This window comes from Podarcis muralis, chromosome 13, assembly GCF_964188315.1.
Source record: "Podarcis muralis chromosome 13, rPodMur119.hap1.1, whole genome shotgun sequence".
In the NCBI taxonomy this organism is placed as follows: domain Eukaryota; kingdom Metazoa; phylum Chordata; class Lepidosauria; order Squamata; family Lacertidae; genus Podarcis; species Podarcis muralis.
In genome coordinates, this window is record NC_135667.1 from 57,351,793 (window position 1) to 57,373,156 (window position 21,364).

At 49.6% G+C, this 21,364-nt stretch overlaps 1 protein-coding gene across 5 annotated transcripts in view; it reads right to left on the minus strand.

Annotated features, from left to right (window-relative positions):
- Positions 1–2,471: 2,471 nt before the first annotated feature.
- SSH1 (slingshot protein phosphatase 1) overlaps positions 2,472–21,364 on the minus strand; it is a 46,624-nt gene continuing 27,731 nt past the window's right edge. For 4 of the 5 annotated variants that reach the window (XM_077917685.1, XM_077917687.1, XM_028703355.2 and 1 more), the window contains 12 exons: positions 20,850–20,914; positions 20,000–20,121; positions 19,354–19,422; positions 18,887–18,952; positions 16,352–16,546; positions 15,516–15,609; positions 14,200–14,328; positions 14,048–14,094; positions 12,596–12,742; positions 11,114–11,314; positions 9,650–10,241; positions 2,472–4,704 (listed from right to left, as the gene is read on the minus strand). In XM_077917685.1, coding sequence (XP_077773811.1) covers positions 3,445–4,704; positions 9,650–10,241; positions 11,114–11,314; positions 12,596–12,742; positions 14,048–14,094; positions 14,200–14,328; positions 15,516–15,609; positions 16,352–16,546; positions 18,887–18,952; positions 19,354–19,422; positions 20,000–20,121; positions 20,850–20,914 — 2,987 coding nt within the window. In that variant the 3' untranslated portion in view covers positions 2,472–3,444. The remainder of the gene's footprint in view (positions 4,705–9,649; positions 10,242–11,113; positions 11,315–12,595; positions 12,743–14,047; positions 14,095–14,199; positions 14,329–15,515; positions 15,610–16,351; positions 16,547–18,886; positions 18,953–19,353; positions 19,423–19,999; positions 20,122–20,849; positions 20,915–21,364) is intronic. The other variant, XM_077917686.1, reaches the window with a different exon arrangement.

Here is a 21,364-nt window from a genome sequence, read left to right on the forward strand (position 1 = left end):
GTTCCCAGCACCTGCTGTTGCCAAAATGCATCATACATTAGAGGAGGGAGGAAGCTAAGCAACCAGAAAGGCAAACTACCACTGCTCCACCAGGAGCAACACCAGCTGCACAGGGAATGCACAGTTGCCCCAGCAATGGCCGGCAAATCTGGTGGTTCTTGAGAAAGGCTGTGGGCCCTGGTCTGTGGCTACCTCACTGTGGAAAAATGGTTCAAAGGTGGCTCAGCAATTCATCCAAATAAGTATGGGGCCAGTGAGCCAACTGGGGTCAGGGCACGGGTATGAGAGGTCAGTTGGTGTTCTGCTCTCCTTCTGCAGCTGCTGCCCTCTTGACTCACAGCTGATTGGGGCTGTAGAGAAATGGGGGCAGGCTGCTTTTGGGGGTTGGCGTTGGGACGTGAGTGAGGGGAGAAGAAAGAGGGTGGCAGTCGCCTTTTGATACCAGGTGTCACAAAGTACACTGGGTAGAAAAGCCAGGTGACAAAGCTGAATAATCCCACGGGTGGCGACTTCTGCAAGAAGCAAGTGTGGCAATGAAACGACTTTCAGCAGTGGACAAAAATGAAAAAGGAACCCTAAACACAAAATGCATTTCATGCTGCACGCTACAAGAGTCTTGAACCCTGAAAAGGTCTTCTACAGTACTTTGACATGGTCGGCATAAAGTAGTGTTGCACAAATCAACACCCCAGCCCTAAAATTAATGAATCAACAGATTCACTCCGCATGGAACCTGCTGGCCACCCAGACGCAACCAGAAGCAAGGACCTCTGTATCGGGAGGAGACACACCCATGGGTTTTTGAGAACTGGGAGGACTGCTAATTAATATGTTGAGTACAGCTCACGAAAAGATTCTGAAATTCAAATTTGGCCTCCAGAGCAGTCCTGTGGCTTCCTCCCTGAAACACTGGTCCAAGGGCTCCAGAGGAACAGGTCCAACATGGTAAGGGTGAATGCTGGGCATCTGGCCTGTGCAAATCTGTTTTGTACCTGGATAGGAAAAGCCACGTGGAACAATACTTATAATCAGAATACACACAAAACAGCTTTGTCTGTTCCAAGCTTATACTTCCAAGCAAAGAGCAAGGCTTCTGGCTTACAGCATTTGCAGAGAAAGGGTTCCAACAGTTGGCACCTTGTCTGACTTGCCATTTGTGCCTGCTCAGTTTCCACCACAAAACTTCACTCACACCAGAGGCTAGAGTACAGAAATCGGTGCCGACCATCTCACGCTTGCAGGCTTGATTGACAAGGAGACCTGGAGAAGAATCTCTTTCTGAGGTGTCCCTAAGCCAGCAACAGAACCATAGAATTGTAGAGCTGGAAGGGACCCCAAGGGTCATCTAGTCCAACCCCCCGCAATGCAGAAATCTGTACCATGTCAACAGGCAAAGGAAGATGCCCCAATGACCTGAGTAGGAGATACCCACAATGCACGTGGAAGCTCTGCTGTGGACTTCAAAAGGTAAGAGCTGGCATGCTGGCTTCCACAACTGTTCTTAACTGTCCCAAGGGCCGCAAGGAGTGACCCCACTGACTATCCTAAATATTTGCCAGCCCTAATGAAATGTGGAGAGCAGCAAGCGGCAAGCCCACTCTGGGTTCTCAGTAGCACTTGCTCATCAACTGGGACATGAGGCAATCCCCTCTTTGGCCCTGGACTGGCGATTGGGATGGACCATATTCTGTCTGGCCCGAGACCTGTGTTCAGGAAGAGTGAAATGCCAAGAGTCCTCCCCTTGGCTTGAGAGCCTCTGTGTGAGGCCTCAGAAGTTCTCCAAGACCTGCACCAGACTCACCTCTGGCCTGTGACCAGAACAGTGTGGGGAAGGCTCCAAGTGAGGGTTCCCAGGGGAAGGAAGGGTTCCTCTCCTCTGCTCTTGGCACTCCATCCCAGAAGGTTCCAACTAAGTCTGGAGAACCCTGGTGTGCGCACGGGGGAGGGTGCTCCAAGAACAATCCCTCCTGGACCTTTGAATTACAATGAATATTGCAGAGAGGACCCCCCCACACACACACACATCTGGTCTTATTGCACAAGTCCCCTCCCTTGTGGTGCTCAGAAATCAGCACAGCTCAGAAATCAAATCTTGAGCCCCAAGATACTCTGGCCTCGGTCAGCAAGACCAGCAGCAACAGCAGTCCAAGATTCAAGTAACCTTTGACCCCCTGTGTGACTGGTGAGACGCACCTCTGGGAAAAGCACCAAGAAGAAGTCCCCCCCCCCCCCCGTGGCACCCAGGCAATAAAAGAAAGGCTGCTGCTGCTGCCCCAGTCCCCCCGAGAGCCCTGGAGCCTGGCAGGGAGGCACCATCTCTTCCTGAGGCAAAATGCAGCTTCCTTCTGAGCAAAGCACACACTTCATTTTTACAAAAATATTAAAAGACAAAAGCGAAAAAGACCCCAATTCCACAGAAACTCTCCCCAATTTCCAAAGGTAGGTCAACAGTAGAAAAACAAACAAACCACTGCCACCCAATCCTTTATTCCACGTGTGATCAGCACCCTTAGGACATCAGGGTTGTGGGCCCTGTGGGCCCCCGATGTTGCTGGACTACAACCCTCTTCAGGGGTGGCAGCAGGAGCAGGGCAACATCTGGGGGGGGCAGGCTCCCCCTTCTTGTGTCACAATAGCTTTATGATAAGCTCCAAACTCAAAAGGCTGACAACTCAGAATTCAGCTACTGCTGTTTTTAACAGGGGCTCCAGGTTGCCGTCCCAAACAGCATTGATGGAATTGTCTTAGCAAAGCCACATGACAAGAGAAGGCCAGGAGCCACAGGATGATCATCCCACATCCCAGGAGAAACTCAAGATTCCTTCAGCCAGGCAAGTAGAGTCAGACCAGAAAGACCGTCACTCGGGGCACATAAACTCAAAGTCGGCAGGAATGGGGATCTGTGCAATGGCGTTAACAACAATGACTGAACTGTAACTGTTCAAAAGGAGAACCATCAATTTCGGAACAAGATTGATTTTTGTGTGTTTTTTAAAAGAAAAATCCCATGTATAAATACGTGAAGAATGGAGGTAGCATGTTTGGTGTTTCCCTCTTAGGCTCTTACCTCAAGTGCCTCTTTGAACTAGGAAATTGTGCTCAACTTGAGCCGCCAGGGAAACCTTGCAAGAAAGAGTTGTTGCTTTTTCAGCATGGGAGGGGAAGAGAATCTGCCCCTCTGCACCCCACCCCCGAGGAAAGCAGAGGCCCAGGTCACACATGCCACCATCGCCTTCTGAGCCGGGAGGCTGCGAGCGCCTTTTCCACTGGGTTGCTAGCCCTGTCAAGTCTCCCCCTTTCCCCACACTACTTGTGGCATCACACGGGAAGGGATGGGGGGAGGGCAGAGAACTTTACCATCTTTTTGCAAAATGATAAAACTGCATTTAGTAGAGACAGCTATAAAAGGAACAAGTTCTTTTTAACAAAGGTCATAAATATGTGTCAACTCTCCCCCATCCACAGCCTGCCCTTCAGCTTTGCCAGAGCGGCTTCTGCCGGTGGCAAGATGGCTTGCTCTCCAGTGGCCTTCAGGGAAGGCTGGCAGCGCACCACCGAGGACTCGCTCGACTTGGTCTCCCTGGAGTCCGTCAGGGCGGACAGGTCCGTCTCGCTCGCCAAGTCCTCTGAGGACAGGTTGAGGCTGCCCAGCTTGGCCAGGGAGTTGGAGCGCTTCAGCGGGGAGGAGACCGTCAGGCCAGCCAGCCGCAGCCTGGTCTCAATCTCCTGGGTCCGTTGCTTCACCAAGCCAGGCTTCCCTCGCACGCTGTGGATGCTGTCGCTGCTGGAGCTCCGCGTCAGGTTGGAGCTCCGGGACGACGACGGTGTGTAGCAGACGGTCTTGAGAAAGTCCTTTGTGAAGCTGCTTGTGTGGTCCACCGTCCGGCACAGGACAGGCGTGGAGGTCTTCTGAGACGCCCCGCCTACCAGGGGGCTTTTCTGCAGCTTCTCAGTCTCATTTTTCATGCCCCTGGGTATGGGAAGAGGCTGCTGCTCCTGCTGGGTCACCTCCAGCTCCTGCGTCTCTTCCGGAATGCTGGTGTCCGCCAGGCCCCCAGGGCCCTCCCTCCCAGGAGCAGCTGCTTCAGGCGCTGGCAGGCTCTTGAGGCGCTCCAGCTCCTTCGTGTGCTTCCGGACCAAGCCCGCTTTCTGGAGCTGCAGGAGCGACTCCTGATGCTGCATCAGGTAGCTATTGGTGGTCGGCTTCTCCAAATCCTTGCTGAAGAGCAAGTACTTCAGGTCCTTGGTCTGCCGGGCGTCCCTTTTTGGCATGGAATCCTCTTTCATCCCATCGCTGAGGATGGGACTCCTCTCACAGAGAGAGTTTCTCAGGCCAGCTGGAGCTCTAGGGCCATCTCTGGGCTTCTCGGAAGCACTGCAGGGCCAGCCGGCTGCAGGTTTGCTGGGATCAGCGCTCTGCAAGTCACTCCCCGCTAGTAGCGGAGGCAAGCGGATGCTTTTTGCAGTGTGGATTTCTTTTGGGGGAGACTCACAGAATGCCTGCTCCAAAATCGCGGGTGTCCTGTGCAGGAGGAACGGCGGCTGTGTGCAGACCGTGGAACTGCGGGAGGGGGAGGCCAGGTGCAGGGGCTCACATGCTTCCCCAAAAGCGTCGGCTGAGGCACCAGCACTGGCATACACGCAGTCGGCGCAAGACTTGTAGGAAGGCTTCACTTTGCTGAGGATCCCAAAGATGGCATCGTGCTGAAGGGGACAAAAGAGGGCAGGTTAAGAGGTGCCAGGCGTGGAACAAAAATGGGAAAGCAGAACCTGCAATCCCTGCATTGCGGGAGGTTGAACTAGATGGCCCTTGGGGTTATTTCCAGCTCTACCATTCCACAGACCTGGGCACATCATCATGGGAGGGGCACTTCCAGCCGCCCCACTCCTTGCCCTGGAAGCCTCCCAAGTTGATGCTGCAGGAGAGGGACTGAGCCAGTGTAGTAGAGCAATAGTAATAACAGTGGTTTGTGTGTTCCAACCTCCACTTGGCCATGAACTCACCAAGGGAGCCTGGGCTAGTCACAGCCTGTCACCTTGGCGGGGGATTAAACAAGGAGAGGGAAAACCATGTGCGCCACCTTGAGCTCTGTGGAGAAAAAGGTGGGAGAGCAATGCAATAAATAAGGGTAATTGGAGGGGTGTTTCTGGGACCAAAGTAAAACGGTCAAGCTCCCTTCTTGTTTTTGCTCTTGCCAGGAGATGTAATGTGCTTAGTGCAACTGTGTTATATTTATAGTGCTTTTGTTATATTGTGCTTTTGTTATATTTCCTAATACATTGTTGTTCTATTATGCTATTATGAAATTGTTCTTGTGATGACTGGTTGTGAGATGTGTTCCTGTTTTCTTGGTTGTAAGCCACTTTGAGCACAGAAAAGTGGCACAGAAATAAAATTATGAATTGTGAATGAATGAAGGTCTATCAGTGGCTGTTTAGCAGGTCTGCCAGCACATCAGGGCTAGAGCTTAGCCAATCAAGTGTATGAGCTTGAATCAGTCCATCAAATCCACAGAAGTTCTAAGGGAAAAACACAAATGTTGGTTTTGGACTGCTTTAGAAGAAGCAGTCTTCTGCACCACTTTCCTGCACCAGACAAAAGTCTGTTATGATGCTACACGTTGTCTGCACTTTTTATAAATACTTGTATTAAAAATAATTTTTTTAAGACTTTGCCCAACTGGTTAGGAAATGTGGGTGGCACTGTGGTCTAAACTACTGAGTCTCTTGGGCTTGCCAATCAGAAGGTCGATGGTTTAAATCCCTGCGACGGAGTGAGCTCCCATTGCTCTGTCCCAGCTCCTGCCAACCTAGCAGTTCAAAAGCACACCAGTGCAAGTAGATAAATAGGTACGGCTGCAGCGGAAAGGCATTTCAATGCGCTCTGGCTTCCGTCACAGTGTTCGTTGTGCCAGAAGCAGTTTAGTCATGCTGGCCACATGACCCAGAAAGCTGTCTGTGGACAAACGCTGGCTCCTTCAGCCTGAAAGCGAGATGAGCGCAGCACCCCATAGCCACCTTTGACTGGACTTAACCATGCAGGGGTCCTTTACCCTTTCCCTTTTACTTACTAGGTAACTGGAACCTTTTGTGTCCTAAGGCACTGTGTCTCTGAATTACCAGGTGCTTGGGGAGTGGGGGGGAATCATAGAACTGTAGAGTTAGAAGGGATCACAAGGGTCTTCTAGTCCAACCCCCTACATTGCCGGAATCACACCTAAAGAATTCCTGACGGATTGCCATCCAACCTCTGCTTAAAAGCCTCCAACAAAGGAGGGTCCACCGCCTTCAGAGGGAGACCATTCCATTGTCCAACAGCTCTTACACTCAGAATGTTCTTCCTAATGCGTAGTCAGAATCAGAACAAGGGAGGGCTGTGGCTCACACTTCTTATGGCTATCTGGCTGGCTGCTCTCGGAAACAGACTAGGCTAGAGGTGGCCTGTGCCTCCTACCACTAGGCTTGGCAGCCCAGTCTCCTGAAAGGGCACCGTGGAGCTGTCCTTGGGGACCCTGGCTGGATTCGGTGGGGCTGTTCTTTTGTTAAGGACAAAACTGGATGGCAAGCCAGCCACTGAGAAAAGATTCCCCACTACATTTCCATCTAGGAGCCCAAAATGCATGGACACACTTTGCCAGGAATGAGAGACCCTCGGTCTGCAAGCCACCAGGCTGCTTTCCTGAAGCCATGCCCACAACACATGATGTCAGGCATGGGGGCAGACCAAGTGAAGGGTATGGAAAGGGACCGAAGCCCCTGCCCATCAGTTGATATGCAGGGAGTTCAATTCTGCATGGGCCCCAAGGGCCAACTCTGGCAGGTGGGCAGGACAACCCACCTGTCAGTTATCCCCATATGTCACTATAACGTCTGATGATGGCAGGTGGGTGGTTCCACTGAGGTGGGGGGACTTACAGGACTTCTGCCCCTTTCTGCATTTCAAAGTGAAACTTCCAGAACCAGGGAAGCCAAATTCACAAGGAGTTGCTGTGGCCGGGAGGAGAGTTTCTTGGGACCTGGAGTGTGGTGGCCCAGAGAGGTTCAAGCCTCATCTCTGCCTTGGAATCATGACATAGACCTGGTCTACCAGGCTCTCTTAGACTCCCTTAATGCAGCAGGAATAATGCCAGCACACCTTCCTGGGAGGGCAAATGCAAGTGAAGATGTAAAGCGCTTAGCAAAAATTAGAGGTGCTATGGAAGTTAGGAGGGAATCATAAACACCATTTTCCCATGGTCTGAGGGCTTCCAACCCAGCTCAGAAGTGGGGGGAACCTTGGTGACACAGCACCACTACTGGGGGCCCTCTGGGGAGAGGATGACTCAGGAGAACCAGGTTCACAGCACAAGCTCCACCTCAGCAAGAGGCTATTTTTCAGTTCTGCCCTGATGACAAAAATACAACAAATTCCCTACTGTCCCTCTCTGGTTTTTAAGTGTGCTAGAAGGAGCTGCAGAATTGAAGAGAAACTTGCTCTTTTAAAAATAACGGATGACAACGGTCCAAGGGACCTCTTGGCTGGCACACGCCACTCACAGTGGTGGAGAAAACCAGTGTCAGAGCACCCAGCTTCCTCCCTGTGAGTCAGGATTTCCTCCTTCCCGCCAGACAAAGCCACAGAGGGCTTCCTCATTGAAATAGCCGCCTTTGTCAGCATTGTGGGAGATTCCTCAGCTGCTGGCCTCCTCCTGCACCTGGCTTGGGCAAGGAAACAAGGGGTGAGCTTGAGGGGCCAGGCAGGATGCTTCTGACTGAGAAGGCCGACTGGAGAAGTCTTTAGCTGCTTGAGGGAAGCAGTCACTCAAAGCGCATAGCTGAACTCCTCCCTCTGGAGGGAGAGATGGCCACCAACTTGGGTTGCTTTAAAAGAGGACTACAGTGGTACCTCGGGTTACAGACGCTTCAGGTTACAGACTCCGCTAACCCAGACATAGTACCTCGGGTTAAGAACTTTGCTTCAGGATGAGAACAGAAATCGCGCGGCAGCAGCGGGAGGCCCCATTGGCTAAAGTGGTACCTCAGGTTAAGAACCGTTTCAGATTAAGAACGGACCTCCAGAACGAATTAAGTTCTCAACCCAAGGTACCACTGTAAATACATTCATGGAGGAGAGGGATATCAATGGCTCCCAACCTGGACGGCTCTGCTCTGCTTCTGTATACCAGTCGCTGGAAGCCATGTCAGAGGAGACTGCTCTTGCGCTCAAATCCTGCTCTCTGGTTTCCCACAGGAATCTCGTTGGCCACTGTGAGGATGCTGGACTAGACAGGCCATTGGCCTTATCCATCTTTTTATGTTCTTCTATAGTTCTGTGTACCATTAATGAGCTGCTTTACCTGCTGCATTGTGAGTAAGGATGGATGCAAGGGACCTTCCTTCTCGTACCCTCCCACTCTGACAAGCTGTGATGTTTTCCATCCACAGGCTGCATCTTGGGAATATAGCATAACTGGTTTGTTTGAGGAAGAGGCTCAGTGCGTAAGCCAACCTGTGTCAGGTGAGCTGCAAAACTCTCAAGTGTCCCAGGGGTTGCTGGCTGCTGAGTTCATGAGACTTATTCGCCCGGTTCTGCTCAATTCCTAATATGTGGAGAACACAGATGTAGGGAGGGGTGGTGAGCTCTGTTGCTCTAACCCTCACTTCAGAGGAGGTGTCAAAATAAGAAGGGAATAGGAATATTCAATCCTTTTCTCAACAGAGTGTCCAGATCAAGGGAAGTCTTAGTCCCCCTTCTATTCTGCCTTATGTCAGACACCACCTGGAATATGGTGTCGTTTTGGAGGCCACAATTTAAATAAGCATATTGACAAGCTGAAATGTGGGCAGAGGAGGGTGACCAAGATGATCAAGGGCCTGGAAACCAAGCCTGATGAGTAACGGTTGAAGGAGCTTGGGATGTTTAGCTTGGGAAATGGAGCAAGCTTGCTTTCTCCTGCTCTGGAAGGCAGGACCCAAACCAATAAATTCAAGTTACAAGAAAGGAGATTCCAACTAAACATAAGAAAGATCTTTCTGGTGGAAGGAGGTTTTTAGCAGTGGAACGGACTCCCTCGGGAGGTGGTGGACTTCACCAGAAGCATTTAAGCCGAAGTTGGATGGCTACCTGTCAGGAATTTCTTCGCTGTGACTCCTGCATTGCAGGGGGTGGACTAGATGACCCTTGGGTCCCTTCCAACTCTATTATTCTCTTTTTAAGAAAAGAAAAGCATACTCCTACTGCTATTTCTCCGTGTGAACTTTCCCGGAGACAGCTTACATGTTCTCTTCTGCTATATATTAATAGTTGGGCCTCATCCAACCCTCCCAGGCTGCCTGTGTCCCCTATGGAAAGAAGGGCTATTTACACCCCAGAAAGGAAAGCACAGTTCAGGGAGGGATATTCCATCACATGATGCATCCCTGAAGATCCTGCTTTGGGGGACAATATGAAGCATGGACTTGCGTACTAAGGGAGAGGGTGACCAGCGACAAAGTATGACACGACCTCCTGAAGGACTCCAAACAAGAGCAACTACCATGATCTGCCTTTGGTCATGCCAAGACATGCAACAATATCCGTGTGTGTGTGTGTGTGTGGTGTGGGTGTGATACACACAACCAAACACTCTGATGTGCTCAACTGAGCTCCACAGTTCAGTCCAACACACACCTCAAAATCCTCAGGGCAGCTCCTCTTGCTGTTGTTGTTGTTCAGGTTCTCACAGTTCCACCGGCTCTCCTCCTCCTGCGCAGATGAGTGACGCTTCCAGCGCTCAATGAGCTTCTCCTCTGCAGGGTCTCCTTCTTCCGGGACAGCAAGCCTGGGTACAGCTCCGGCCTTCAGGAGGCTGACCTCAGGATTCCCCTCCGCAGTTTTCTCCCCAGAGACCTCTGCTCTCTCCACGCTCTTTAGCTTTTCCACTGGAGGCTCATCAACAAACCCCAAGAAGGGCAGCTCTGTTGCTGCCAAATCTGCCTCCTCCTCCTCCTCCTCCTCCAGCAGAAAGTCCCTCTCCAGGTCCTCCAGCTGGAAAAGTGACTCTCTGTTCACAGGCAAGGAGTCAGAAAGGCGCCTGAAGCAGTAGTGGAAGCCCACGGCCTCCTGGCTTGTGCGGGGGTCTGCACAGCTGGGCTGGCAAGGAGCACCCAGGTCAACATCCAGACTGTCAAGCAGATAGTCACTTGGCCCACCAGAGCTGCCCAAGTTCTGGGGGAGGCTGTCCTCAGGCTGTTGCTTCCATAGCTTGTTATGACGCTGTTTGCTATGGGGCAAGGCAGCCGGGTTTGGGGGGGGGGGGAGAGAGAGAGAATAAATTAATCATGTGTTTCTCAAAGTTCCTCACCAGGCCTCCTCTCTCTCAGCTGTCACCTGGGAGCAACTGTGTCACCTGGGAGCAACTCCACAACTGTGGAGCTCAGCCCATTCCATAGGACTGCCTCAGTGGAAGAGACAGCAAGCAGCAGGGCTCTGTCCATCAAACTTTGCTGAAATGTCCAACAACATCAGGCACCCCCTGCATTTGCAAGCTGGTCATTATAAGAACAACTGTTTAGGAATGGGTGCCTAAGTTTGATTTCCCTCCCTGTCCCTTTCCCCTTGTGTGTTATATGTTGTTCTTATTTCTTTCCTTTTTTTTTTAGTTTGCAAGCCTGTGGGGCAGGGACTGTCTTTGTTTTAACGGATGGAAGCCTCTGGTAGCCTTTTTGGTGAGTACCAATGCCCTAAATGAGAATGAATTAATGTATGAATAAAACCTTGAGTCAGGCTCAGAGCAGACTGGCAGCCCATGAAGACTTCATCACCTGCCTTTTCTTTTCTCTTCTTTTAAAGTAATTTGTATGGCTGTTGCTTTTTTCCATTTTAGAGTTAAGAAAAGACACAGGCAAGACAAGAAGAGCTGCACCTTGCGCTGCATGACCTGAAGGAAGACAACTTTCATCCCTATGTAAATAAAGTCAAGCAGAAGAGTAAGGCAAAGGGAGTCTGAGGCATATGAGCACCTCCTTCTTCTGAATGTGTGGATCTGTCCTGAGCTCCACCATTTCAGACAGAAGAACAATGGGGTCAGTGGCAGCAGGGGGCCAATGCTGACCTTGCTCCCTCCACTTTCCCTCCCAAGCCCCAGCGCCCTACCTGGCATCCAGAATGCCCTCGTACTCCAGGAGCTGCCTCATGAAGCCAGCATTGGGTCTGGCGATGCTGCGCTTCTGCTTGACGTAATTGTATGCTTTCTCCAGGGGCCAGCCAAATTCCTTCATGGCGTACGCGATGACGGTGGAGGCAGAGCGACTCACACCCATTTTGCAATGGACTAGACACTTGGAGCGGTTTTTCCTGTAGAGGGGAGGGAGGGAGGGAGATTGGCAGCTGGGGGAAACAACCATTCTTGGTTCTGCAGCACAAACTGGGACACTCGAAAGCTTTTGTGAATCAAGATTCCAAGCACCTCTTTGATTTGTCAACAAACAAGCATTTCTTTAGGGCATGGGTAAAGTAGCTTTGGCTGCCTGGCAGCACAGCACAGGTGCTCATAATAGCAATGGCCACGAAGCCTCTGTGAGTGAGTAAGAGCTCTGAACTCATATCCCAGCCCACTTACGTACTGGTTGGGAGAGGGAGAGTGTTAAGGCAGATCCATCTCTCTCCAACTCAGCTCCACATCTGTATAGAAGGATAATGCAAACACATTCTGCAGGGCAAGTGTGAGAATGAATGAAGCAGAGGGTCATAAGGCGCTATCCAGAACACAACAAATAGTCCCATCCACATCAGAGGCATGGCTGGTGGTGACATGAGAGAGAGCCTTATCTGCGGCTGCTCCCATATTGAAGGATTCCCTCCTGAGAGGCTATATGGGCTCCCTCTTTCCATTGGCAGGCCGAGAGCTTCCTGCTCAAAAAGGCCTCTGGAAACTGAGGTGCAAACAATGCTGATCGCTGGGCAGCCGTCAAGGCAAACTGTAGTTCAACTGCTGGCTCTAAATGTGTTCTGATAACTTGGTTTTTAACTAGTTTGTTTTCCTTTGTATTTTATAATGATGCTTCTAAATGTTGTAAGCCACCTTGAATCCCAACTTAGGAGAAGGGCAGATTATAAATACAATAAATAAACAGTTAGCTTATACAATTTTTGTCAAGACACCAACACCAGTGATTTAGGGGACAGGCCAGCTGGTGGCTCTCTCTGGGCTGGTGCAGCTTAGTGGCTGAGGGACTCCCCAGGAAAACACTGGCTCTGCTGGGTGCAACACAGGAGGAAGACTGCTGACCTGCCTTACAAGACTGTTGGAAGGATTACTGAGACCATGTTTGCAAAGCTGTTTGAAGACTCCTTTGTGCCATATGAATGCTAAGTATCATCAGTGAAAACAGTTAGCAAGGGAAGCTTTATTTTCACCAGCAGGACACCAGGGACATGGAGCTGCCTGGGCATGACTGCTGCCGCCACCCTGCCTTTCTTGTAAACTTTGCTGGTGAAGCTGCCCTTCTGTTTGGAGGCAGAGCCCTGGGCTGTACGCACCACACTGAGGCTCTCCCAGCATCCAGAAGAGGGCTTCCCTCATCGCTGCCAGAACACGGCATGCGGAAAAAGTGTCCCTTCTGTGCATCAGCTTACTTGGCTTTGTTGATGAAATGGTAGGCCTCGTTCCAGTGGGCAAGGAGGTCGGTGGTCTCTTCATCATAGACCCTGATGTTGTGGTATGCAAACAAGCCAGGGAAAAAATTGTCAATCTCCCTTGTGACGTTTAAGATGTAGTCAACGCTGCAAACATAGGAACAGATCAAGACAATGTTTGTGCAAAACAGATGAAATGTCTCCTGCACTGGCACCACTTGGACTTACAATCCCACCCGCTCAAGATTACCCAAATGATGACCTCTTGGCCTTTCTATTGACTGCTGCCCATATGGAGACAGCCAGATGCTGGAAAACCAGAATTGGGCTGAACAGTGATTCTTGGTATGGTCATTAGCACTGGCTGAACAACTAACATGCCAGGTCAGAGCAGCAAAGGGCAAACACAAACTATTCCTTTTATATCATATGGCAGATGTTTATTGAATACATAAATTGTTCAGACTGTGGCAGGAATCCACCCAACACTCACGCGAAAGTGTGGTGTGATCTTTCAGAGTAATCAAATGAAACTTTGTTACATAGCATGACAAAAGTCAGTAATTTTATCAGGGCAAGTTATTTGTTGTTTACTGTTGTAACAACAGTTTTATAAGAGACTGTGGTTTTATCGTTATGGTGGGGGCAGGGAAAACAGCAGCATTTCTCCCTGTCACAAGGCCATTGCCTGGTTTGTAACAACAGAAATTCTGCACCAGGAAAACCTCAAGTTCTGCATCTTTTATGACATATGCAGACATCTGCCTGTTTCGCTTTACTTCACATAAGCTATTCTGCCATTTTACTTGCTTGCATAATGTACTCTATTATGGGCTAGGAAAAAGAGCTGTGCTGGGCACTGAAACTCTCCCTGGAGATCTAGAAGCCTCGCTTAGCCACCCTGTGAATCAGAGTTGGAATGGCTTCCAAGGGTCATCTAGGCCAACTGCCAAGAGAGGACAAGGCTCCTGGGACTGAAATCAGCAGTGCAGGATGAGGAATTTTAGCACGTGCAATTTCTCCCAGCGCTGCCACACCACAACAGGAGAACCTGCACTTGATGAAATTCTCTCTCATAAACCACCTGTTAAAAATCAAACTGGCCAATTTGCCACCTCTCCTCGACTTAGCCAAGGCCTCCTTTGTGCTGCCTTAAAATGCAGCAGAACTCAAAATGTTTTGATTAGAACCAATTGTGAAAGTTAGATGAAGACACAAAGATTAACCTGGTTGAGCCTCAGCGTTCATACCTTGGAGTATTAAGTTGCAATCCGAAGTTAGGGTGGAGACACCAGCACCAAACCTTGACAAGTCAGCATGAAATGCACAGCAGCTGGCTTTGGCACAGAGCCAACATGTCCTCCCTGCCCCCCTCCCCGGATGTTTCAAAAGAAGAGCCTCAGTGACCAGGGATTACCAGCTAACTGAGGAGCTGGAAAACATGGTACTCACCCAGAGCCCCGTAGCTCCTCCAGGTTGGAGGCATTCCACTCGGAACCCTGGAAGAACCACACTAGAGTCAAGACACACAACAAAAGCAGCACCACAGAGGCGTTCGTGGCAAAGGCTTTCAAATGACTGGGCTCACCTGCTTGGCAACTTACCAGGTACAGATGGTCAAAAATGAGAGAGGGCTTGTCCATCTGCCCCAGGATTAGCAGCATCTCATTGTCAATGAACTCTTTGAACTCCTTCAAGTTGCAGTTCATGTGCTTCTCCAGCTCATTCCGTATCTAGACGGGCGAGAGAGTAGCAGAGTGAGGAAGGTGGCCAATCCACCCGAACACGGACTGGCCATGAAGGGAGTCACTGCTCAGCGTGAAGGAAGCCCCGGGTCCAGCCTTTGGCACCTCCTGTTAAGAGGATCAGGCACCATGAGTCAAGAAAGGCCATTTCTCTTCCTGAGGCCTCAGGAGAGAACCTGGGCTAGATGGACAAGAGCAGCTTCTTATGTACCACATTTACTTATTTATTTAAAAACATTTATATACTGCTGTTCATAAAAAGCAGTTTACAACTATTGTACAAAAAACCATACCATAAAAGAGATATTAAAAAATTAAAATAAGAAATCAGCTGGCTATCATGGAAATAAGTCTTCTTAATTGCCTGCATAGACCTGATGGAATAGAAAAGCGCCGGCTGAATCTCTAGTGTTCCCCACAGCTGGGCCAATGACACCAAAGACTCAGTTTCCTCTTGTTGTCAAAAGAGCCTCGCCAACTTGGGGAACGACCAGTGACGTTGCTCCTGCAGATGCTCCCAGTGATCGTACTGGGATGTCAGGGTTCAGGCACTCCCTGATGTACCCTGGACTTAAGCTGTTGTAGATGGGCAGTCAGTGCAGATGCTCAACTATGGTGTCATGGGTTCTCAGCCAGGACCCCCATCAGCAGTCTGGGGCCTGCACAGAGAGAGCAACTGTTCTCGGAGCTACTGGAGCAGAACACCCTTCAATTAGTGAGGTGGCACCTTACAGTTGATACCAAAGGGAGGGCCCCCCAAGGTCAAGATCCTGGGAAGCCCCTCAGCTGTGGGAATGGATCACCAACACAACTAGGTTAGAATGCCATGGGGGGGGGAGTAAGTCACGGAGTCATCCTCAAGGTTCAAACTATCTAAACATAATTATCTGCAAGGGAGGGGGGGAGCACAAGGAGGTGTCCATGGTTCTCCACCTCCTCAGGTGGGTTGGAGAGAGAGGCAGTGACTGGACCAAGGTCAGCCAGAGAACTTCATGGCTACATGGGGATTTGAACCCTGGTCTCTCCCAGGTCCTAGTCAGACATTCCTACCACTGCATCACACTGCAACAATAGTAGTAACAACAACAACAACAATATAGGGCCTTCGATTTTGTTTGCTAGGCAGCGAAGGAAGCAAGGCAGTCTCAGGACAGGCCACCAGAGGCTCTGCTTACTTCTTTAGAGGTTACGTTCTCCAGATCTTTGCTCATCATAATACTTCGGAGTTTGGCCTTGATGTGGCGTTCTGCCCGCTCCCTCTCAGTTGGTCTGGAAAGGCAAGAAAGGGAGATGGGAGTTTCCCAGCAAAGAAATCTGTGAGGCTGCGAACCACGGAGCCTGACTCCCAATGAAGAGCTGTTCCCTGGGAACCCAGGAACTTCTGCTTTCATTGCAAAAGCAATCAAGTTACTAGTGCTCATGTGAAAGAAAAGCTAAACTAAGGCTCCAAAGTCAGTGTTTACTGAAGATTCAAGCAGACTGGATGCGTGGTGCTCTCAGTAGCTAAGCAGTGAAAATACCCTTTGGCCACCATCTTGTTCCTCCATAGAGAAGCATCCCAGTATTTCCCCAAATACACCCAAGTACCTATCAAAATCCTACATATACTATCCCCTTCTTGCTTTCCACGGTTCCATCCTGGGGGAGGGGAAAGAACACATAATTTCCCCCAGAACTGTAGAGCACCAAGCACAATTTATGCCCAGGATTGGTTTTCACATTTAACTCTGAGGAGGAGAGCCCACTGGATCAGGCGAATGGCCCATCTAGTCCAGCCTCCTCTTCTCACAGTGGCCAACTAGGTGCCCATTATGCGAGCAGGACCTCAGCACAAGAGCCCTCTCCCCTTCTGTGGCTTCGAGAAACTGGTATTCTGACTGTGAAGGCAGAGCATAGCTCACGGGGCTAACAGTAACAGATATGCTCTCCCCAATGAATATAAGAACCCTTCTATTTGTGGGATTTCTCTAGTCAGAACACCTCAGACCAAAACCCAAAGGGGAGGACTCACGTGTCCACATATAGAGCTGGCGAGTCAGGGCGTGTGGACTCCAAGTCCTGCATGGCGTTCCACTCATTGATGCAGCTTTGCTCGGAGGCGATGCAGCTCTCGTAGTACGTGGCCCAGACGAGCGCCATCCCGCCAGGGAAGTAATTGTGCCTCCGAGCCACCTCACAAGCCTTGTGGAGGATCTGCAAGGCGGACCTGCAAGCATGGAAACCCAAAGAGAGAGAAAAATTGCCCAAGCGCCAAGAACACAGGAATGGGGGAAGGCAGAGGAACAAACATTAACAGCGGCAAAGTTTCACTACGGTTGAGCTGTTGAATTTATAAATTATGAACATAAAAGAGCCTGCCAGATCAGACAAAAGGGAGCCCAACTAGTCCAGCACCCTGTTCTCACAGTGGCCAGCCAGATTCCCATGGAAACCCAAGCACAACAGCACTCTTTCTTCCTGCAGTTTCCAGCAACTAATGTTCAGAAGCATCTACTGCCTCCAGCTGTGGATGGCAGAGCATAGCAATCCTGGCTAACAGCCAATGATATCCTTAATCTCCCCCATGAATTTGTCAAAACCTCTAATTACCTTCACATAAGTCTCAATGCAGTTTACAAGCATATGATAAATACAACTAGAATACCAAAAACGAAAAGAAACAAAAAAAAGATGGGTTTGAAATCAGAATCCATGCTAACTGGTTTTACTGAATTAAGATGCAAGATGAACAGTTTAAGGCATCTGAAGCAGAGTATTAGGTGATGCTTTCCCAGAAGTGGGATATAATTGTGGAAGAAGTTTCACACTTTGAATTTTCTCCCATCCCATAAAGGTACAGGAGTTGTGCCATCCCTGTCACTGGCACAGGACGACAGAGGCCAAGTAGCAGGAACAGTGAGTTATTTGTTGATTACATTTCTCTCCTCTGTAGCACCATGGAACCCAAGGAGGCATTCCTGGGGATCCCTGTGCAAGAACTACTGCTTCATGTGCCTTCGTCAGGTGGCAGGAAGGATGCTTCCCAGAAACACCATCCACATGGCGGCAATGGCTGGCCCCACCCCCTGCTGTCTGCACTGGTGGGGTTGAAATTTCAGGAGGCCCTTCCCACCAGTCTTTCACCACAAAGAGCCGTTTCCACACCCCTGCATTTCAAGCAGGACCACCACATAGTTTGTGTCTATAAACTGGGCCTTGGTAACATGCAAAAGCGATTAAGTGCAGGGCAAGAACATAATCCACTGGTGGCTGGGCCCATGCCTGCGCCAGCCCTTAATATTCTAAGGGGGAGGGTGCCCTCTCCAGGCCTCCTCTGGGCACTCTTTTTGCATGTGAGCAATACAGGCACAGGCCATGCTGAGCTGGACTGGAAGCACAACAGAAAGTAAGCCAATGTGCAAAAGTCCCCTGTGAGCACCGTGGAAGCTTGTTAGGTGACAAGATAACAGATGGCTAAAGATGGCCCTGCTCCACTTGGCCTCAGGCAAAACACTTGACTGGGTGTAGGATATTAACATGTAGGGTCAAACAGCAAGTCGTTCACAGGACAGCTGCAGTTATCACTCAATAACCTGAAAGTGTGAAAACTGTTCTCAAGTCATCATAGATCAGGGCCTCTGCTCCCCCATGGCAATTATACATTAGCAAGCAGCCAGGGACACATGCATGAGCAGAGGTGAAAAGAAGAGATGGGGAGGTACAGAAGCTAGAAAGGGCCTCCCTTGCAGGCAGAAGGGGCTGGGTTCAATCTCTAGACTTTCCAGGAAGACTCTTCTTTGCCTGAGGCCCAGGAGAGCCACTGCCAGCCAGAAGAGGCAATGCTGGGCTATGCAGACCTGAGAAAGTGTGCTTCCTATGTTCTTCATCATTAGGGTTGGTATAACTTGAGATCCCTCCTCTGCCCTAGGCTGTATCCTACGAAGGCTTTGTAAAAGACTGAGTGAAGGAGAGGGTTCTAGGGAAAGGTGAAGCTGCGAAGTTCTATGAAAAGGTTTTAAGGATGGATTTCATTTCTTGGTGTTCTACAACTGCAAAGCTTCTGCACAATTTATATACCTTTTTCGTCATGCTGGGTACTCCCGTTCCTCACATTATTAGCCTTCCTAAATCATTTACCAGTCCAACTTCATGCTCTGGTTCAGCAAGACACCAAGAGTGTTGAGACTCTCCCATGGGACAGAAATTCAATTTCCCAGCCTGTCTTTAGAAACCTAAAATGTAAGGGTGGGTTTGCAGCCTGGCAGTTTTGATGGACAAGGAAGAATGGCTCCAATTTATTCATCTCAACCATCTAGTTTCCCTCTGGTGCTTTTTCTAAAGAGGGAGGAGCTAAGTTATATCATAATTGATGGTCAAGAGTTGGCCTAGCCTTCTAGGACCCCCCTCCCCCTCCACCAACTGAGTGATTGAGTTGTTCTGGGGGGTGGAAGGCAGGGATTGTTTGCCAGGCAGGGGCACTCTGGAGTGCAGGTGAAAGGCTACGTTTTGTTGTCTAGAAGGGAATGAGAAGAGTCAACTGCTGAAGACAAAGAAAAAAGTTACTCACCACATTGCTTGAACTGAAACGGGCTTGAAGATATGCATCCTCCCTGCAGTGCTGACGCTGAACCCGCTAGCAAGGAGACCAACAGAGAGAAGAAATCACTCTATGCTCCTGAGGCCATGCATAGCAAGCTATTGTTGCTGCGGTTATCACTATTATGAAGAAGAAATCATTCACACTCTTCGGGATATGCATCACAAGTTGCTGTTAGTAATACTATTCATTCTTAAACTGCTTTATAACCAAAGCTCTCATAAAGTATATATAATGTTGTCTTGCTAACTACAGAGCTGTATATTCAATAAGAAGTTGAGGGTTTGGTCGCGTACCAAAAAGACACACCCTTAACAGTAGCTAAAATATATCTATACAAAACACTCGGAGTTTAATGAAGTGGCCTTTCCCAGCAGACCTGCTCTGTCTAACATCGCCTTCGTTTTGCTAGCCGCCAAAATGCTCTTGTTTCTTACCCATCACCATCTAGATGGATCTTTGTGTCACTCCACAGGCGCAGAACCATCCCGATGGTGCAGCTTTTGCTACCAAGAAAGAGAAATGACCATGTTTGACAGGCTTCAAACACAGGTGGACCTCAACAAAACAACGGCCAGATTTCATGCATTTGTTAATTACATTTTTATTCTGTCGGGGTGGCATATATGGTCCTCTCTCCTGCCACAATGCCTCCATTTTATTTTCCCTTGTGAAGCAGGTTAAGCGGAGAAAAGTGACTGGCTGGCAGACTAGGGGCTCTGGTTCAAGTCCAAAACTCCGGGCCTCTCACAATTGTTTAACATCTTCAAGATGCCTTTCAATTCCCACACAAACATCCCGGGCTGGTGTTCTAGAGAAGGACACCTTAGCAAACAGCCACAGATTTCTGGTGAGTGTTCTTGCTGTGGGTGGGAGTAGGTATCCAGAGTTTGCCCCTACACATGACACCTGAACATCTTTTATATTTTATTGTCAACTCAAGTGTCATTGACACCCTAAGCCTTTGCATTAAAATAAGACTATGTTTAAGTGTGTGGTTTCTACTGCAATTCTTTTGGACGATCGCTGACCCCCACAGAAAACAACAGGCTGGTGGCATTTTTCCCCCAAACCTGCACTCACCTCTCCTTGCTTGAAAAGTCTACTCCCAGCAGGATATTCTCCTCCGTGTCTTGGCGTCCGGTGCTATAGACAACCACCATGTACCTCACCCGGTCTGTCCAGACACTTTCCAGACGCACAGCCTAAAAACCAGCAAGACAGTTCTCAGTGACCACTTCCTTCACACCAGCCTCTGAGGGCCCATATTCTGTTCTATTAAAGTTACAGGTGTTCCTCTTCAAGTCAATGTCTCAGATTTTGCACAAGCTCTGTATTGGCTTACCTAAGTATGTTTCTGAGGAGATAAAAGGGAGGGTGACTTAAATGGATTTGCACCCCACCAAGCGGTTGATACTATTGCCCTGCTCTGTTAATGAAGTGAGGAAATGTTCTCTAAAGGAGCAGTGGAAGACCTGTGGTGGCCCGCCAACTGCTGCTGGACTACAACTCCCATCATTCCTAACCACTGGCCATACTGGCCTGGGGCTGATGGGAGCTCAGCAAACTCTGGAGGGCCACACCTTCCCCACCCCTGCTCTGAAATAGGCTCCTTGGGGCCTTTTAGGAAGCAGCCCAAGAGACAGTAGGAAGCCAGTGCAGGTGCTCAAACCACAACTCAAACAAGGCAGCACCCTTGGATTTCAATGGGAGAAACTGCCCTCATCTTTGAGCTGGCTTGTGGCTCAAGCTGGATTACTGTGCCAGTAAAATGATTCCAAAGGCTGCTCTTCTTCAAATGCTGCCTTCACCATCCTGGATTTTAAGCACCATCTGCAGATCTGCCATACTCTCTCACGAGTCCTTTATCAAGCACCACACAGAGATTGTGGTCCAGACACATGGGGGTTGCGGAATGAGCAAGGCCTCTTACCAATTTGATCCTGTCCTCACAGCGAAGGAGGTTGATCATCACCTGAAGATGTTGGGGCAAATCACCTGCAGATCCAGAAGTAGATATGGATTAGCCTGATGCTTTGAACTGTGTGATATTCCACGTCAAGTCCACATGGTTCAAGAATGGTATGCATAAAACTACGTTGGTTTTGCTTCCCATTCCTTTAGACTTCCCCAGTCTGCCTCAGAGAGTTTAAGAGATGGCAGAACATAGCTTCGTTAGCTTCATATTAGATCCGCCCCTGCAAACCACTGGTCAACTGTACACCACGTCAACTGCTCTGAGAAGCGACTGCTCTCCAAGGGGCGTTGTTCCAGCCCAACAGCCGGAATCCTTTTCCATGGTGGATGCTTGCCCTGTTCCACCACTGAGTTGGTTTGTGTTGGACATTTGGGTACAACTCAACTTGCAGAAGAGTGGTTTGCATGGAGTAGACAGGAAAAGTGAAGGACCTCCACATTCCCAGACTATCGCTGTACCTTTAACCCAGA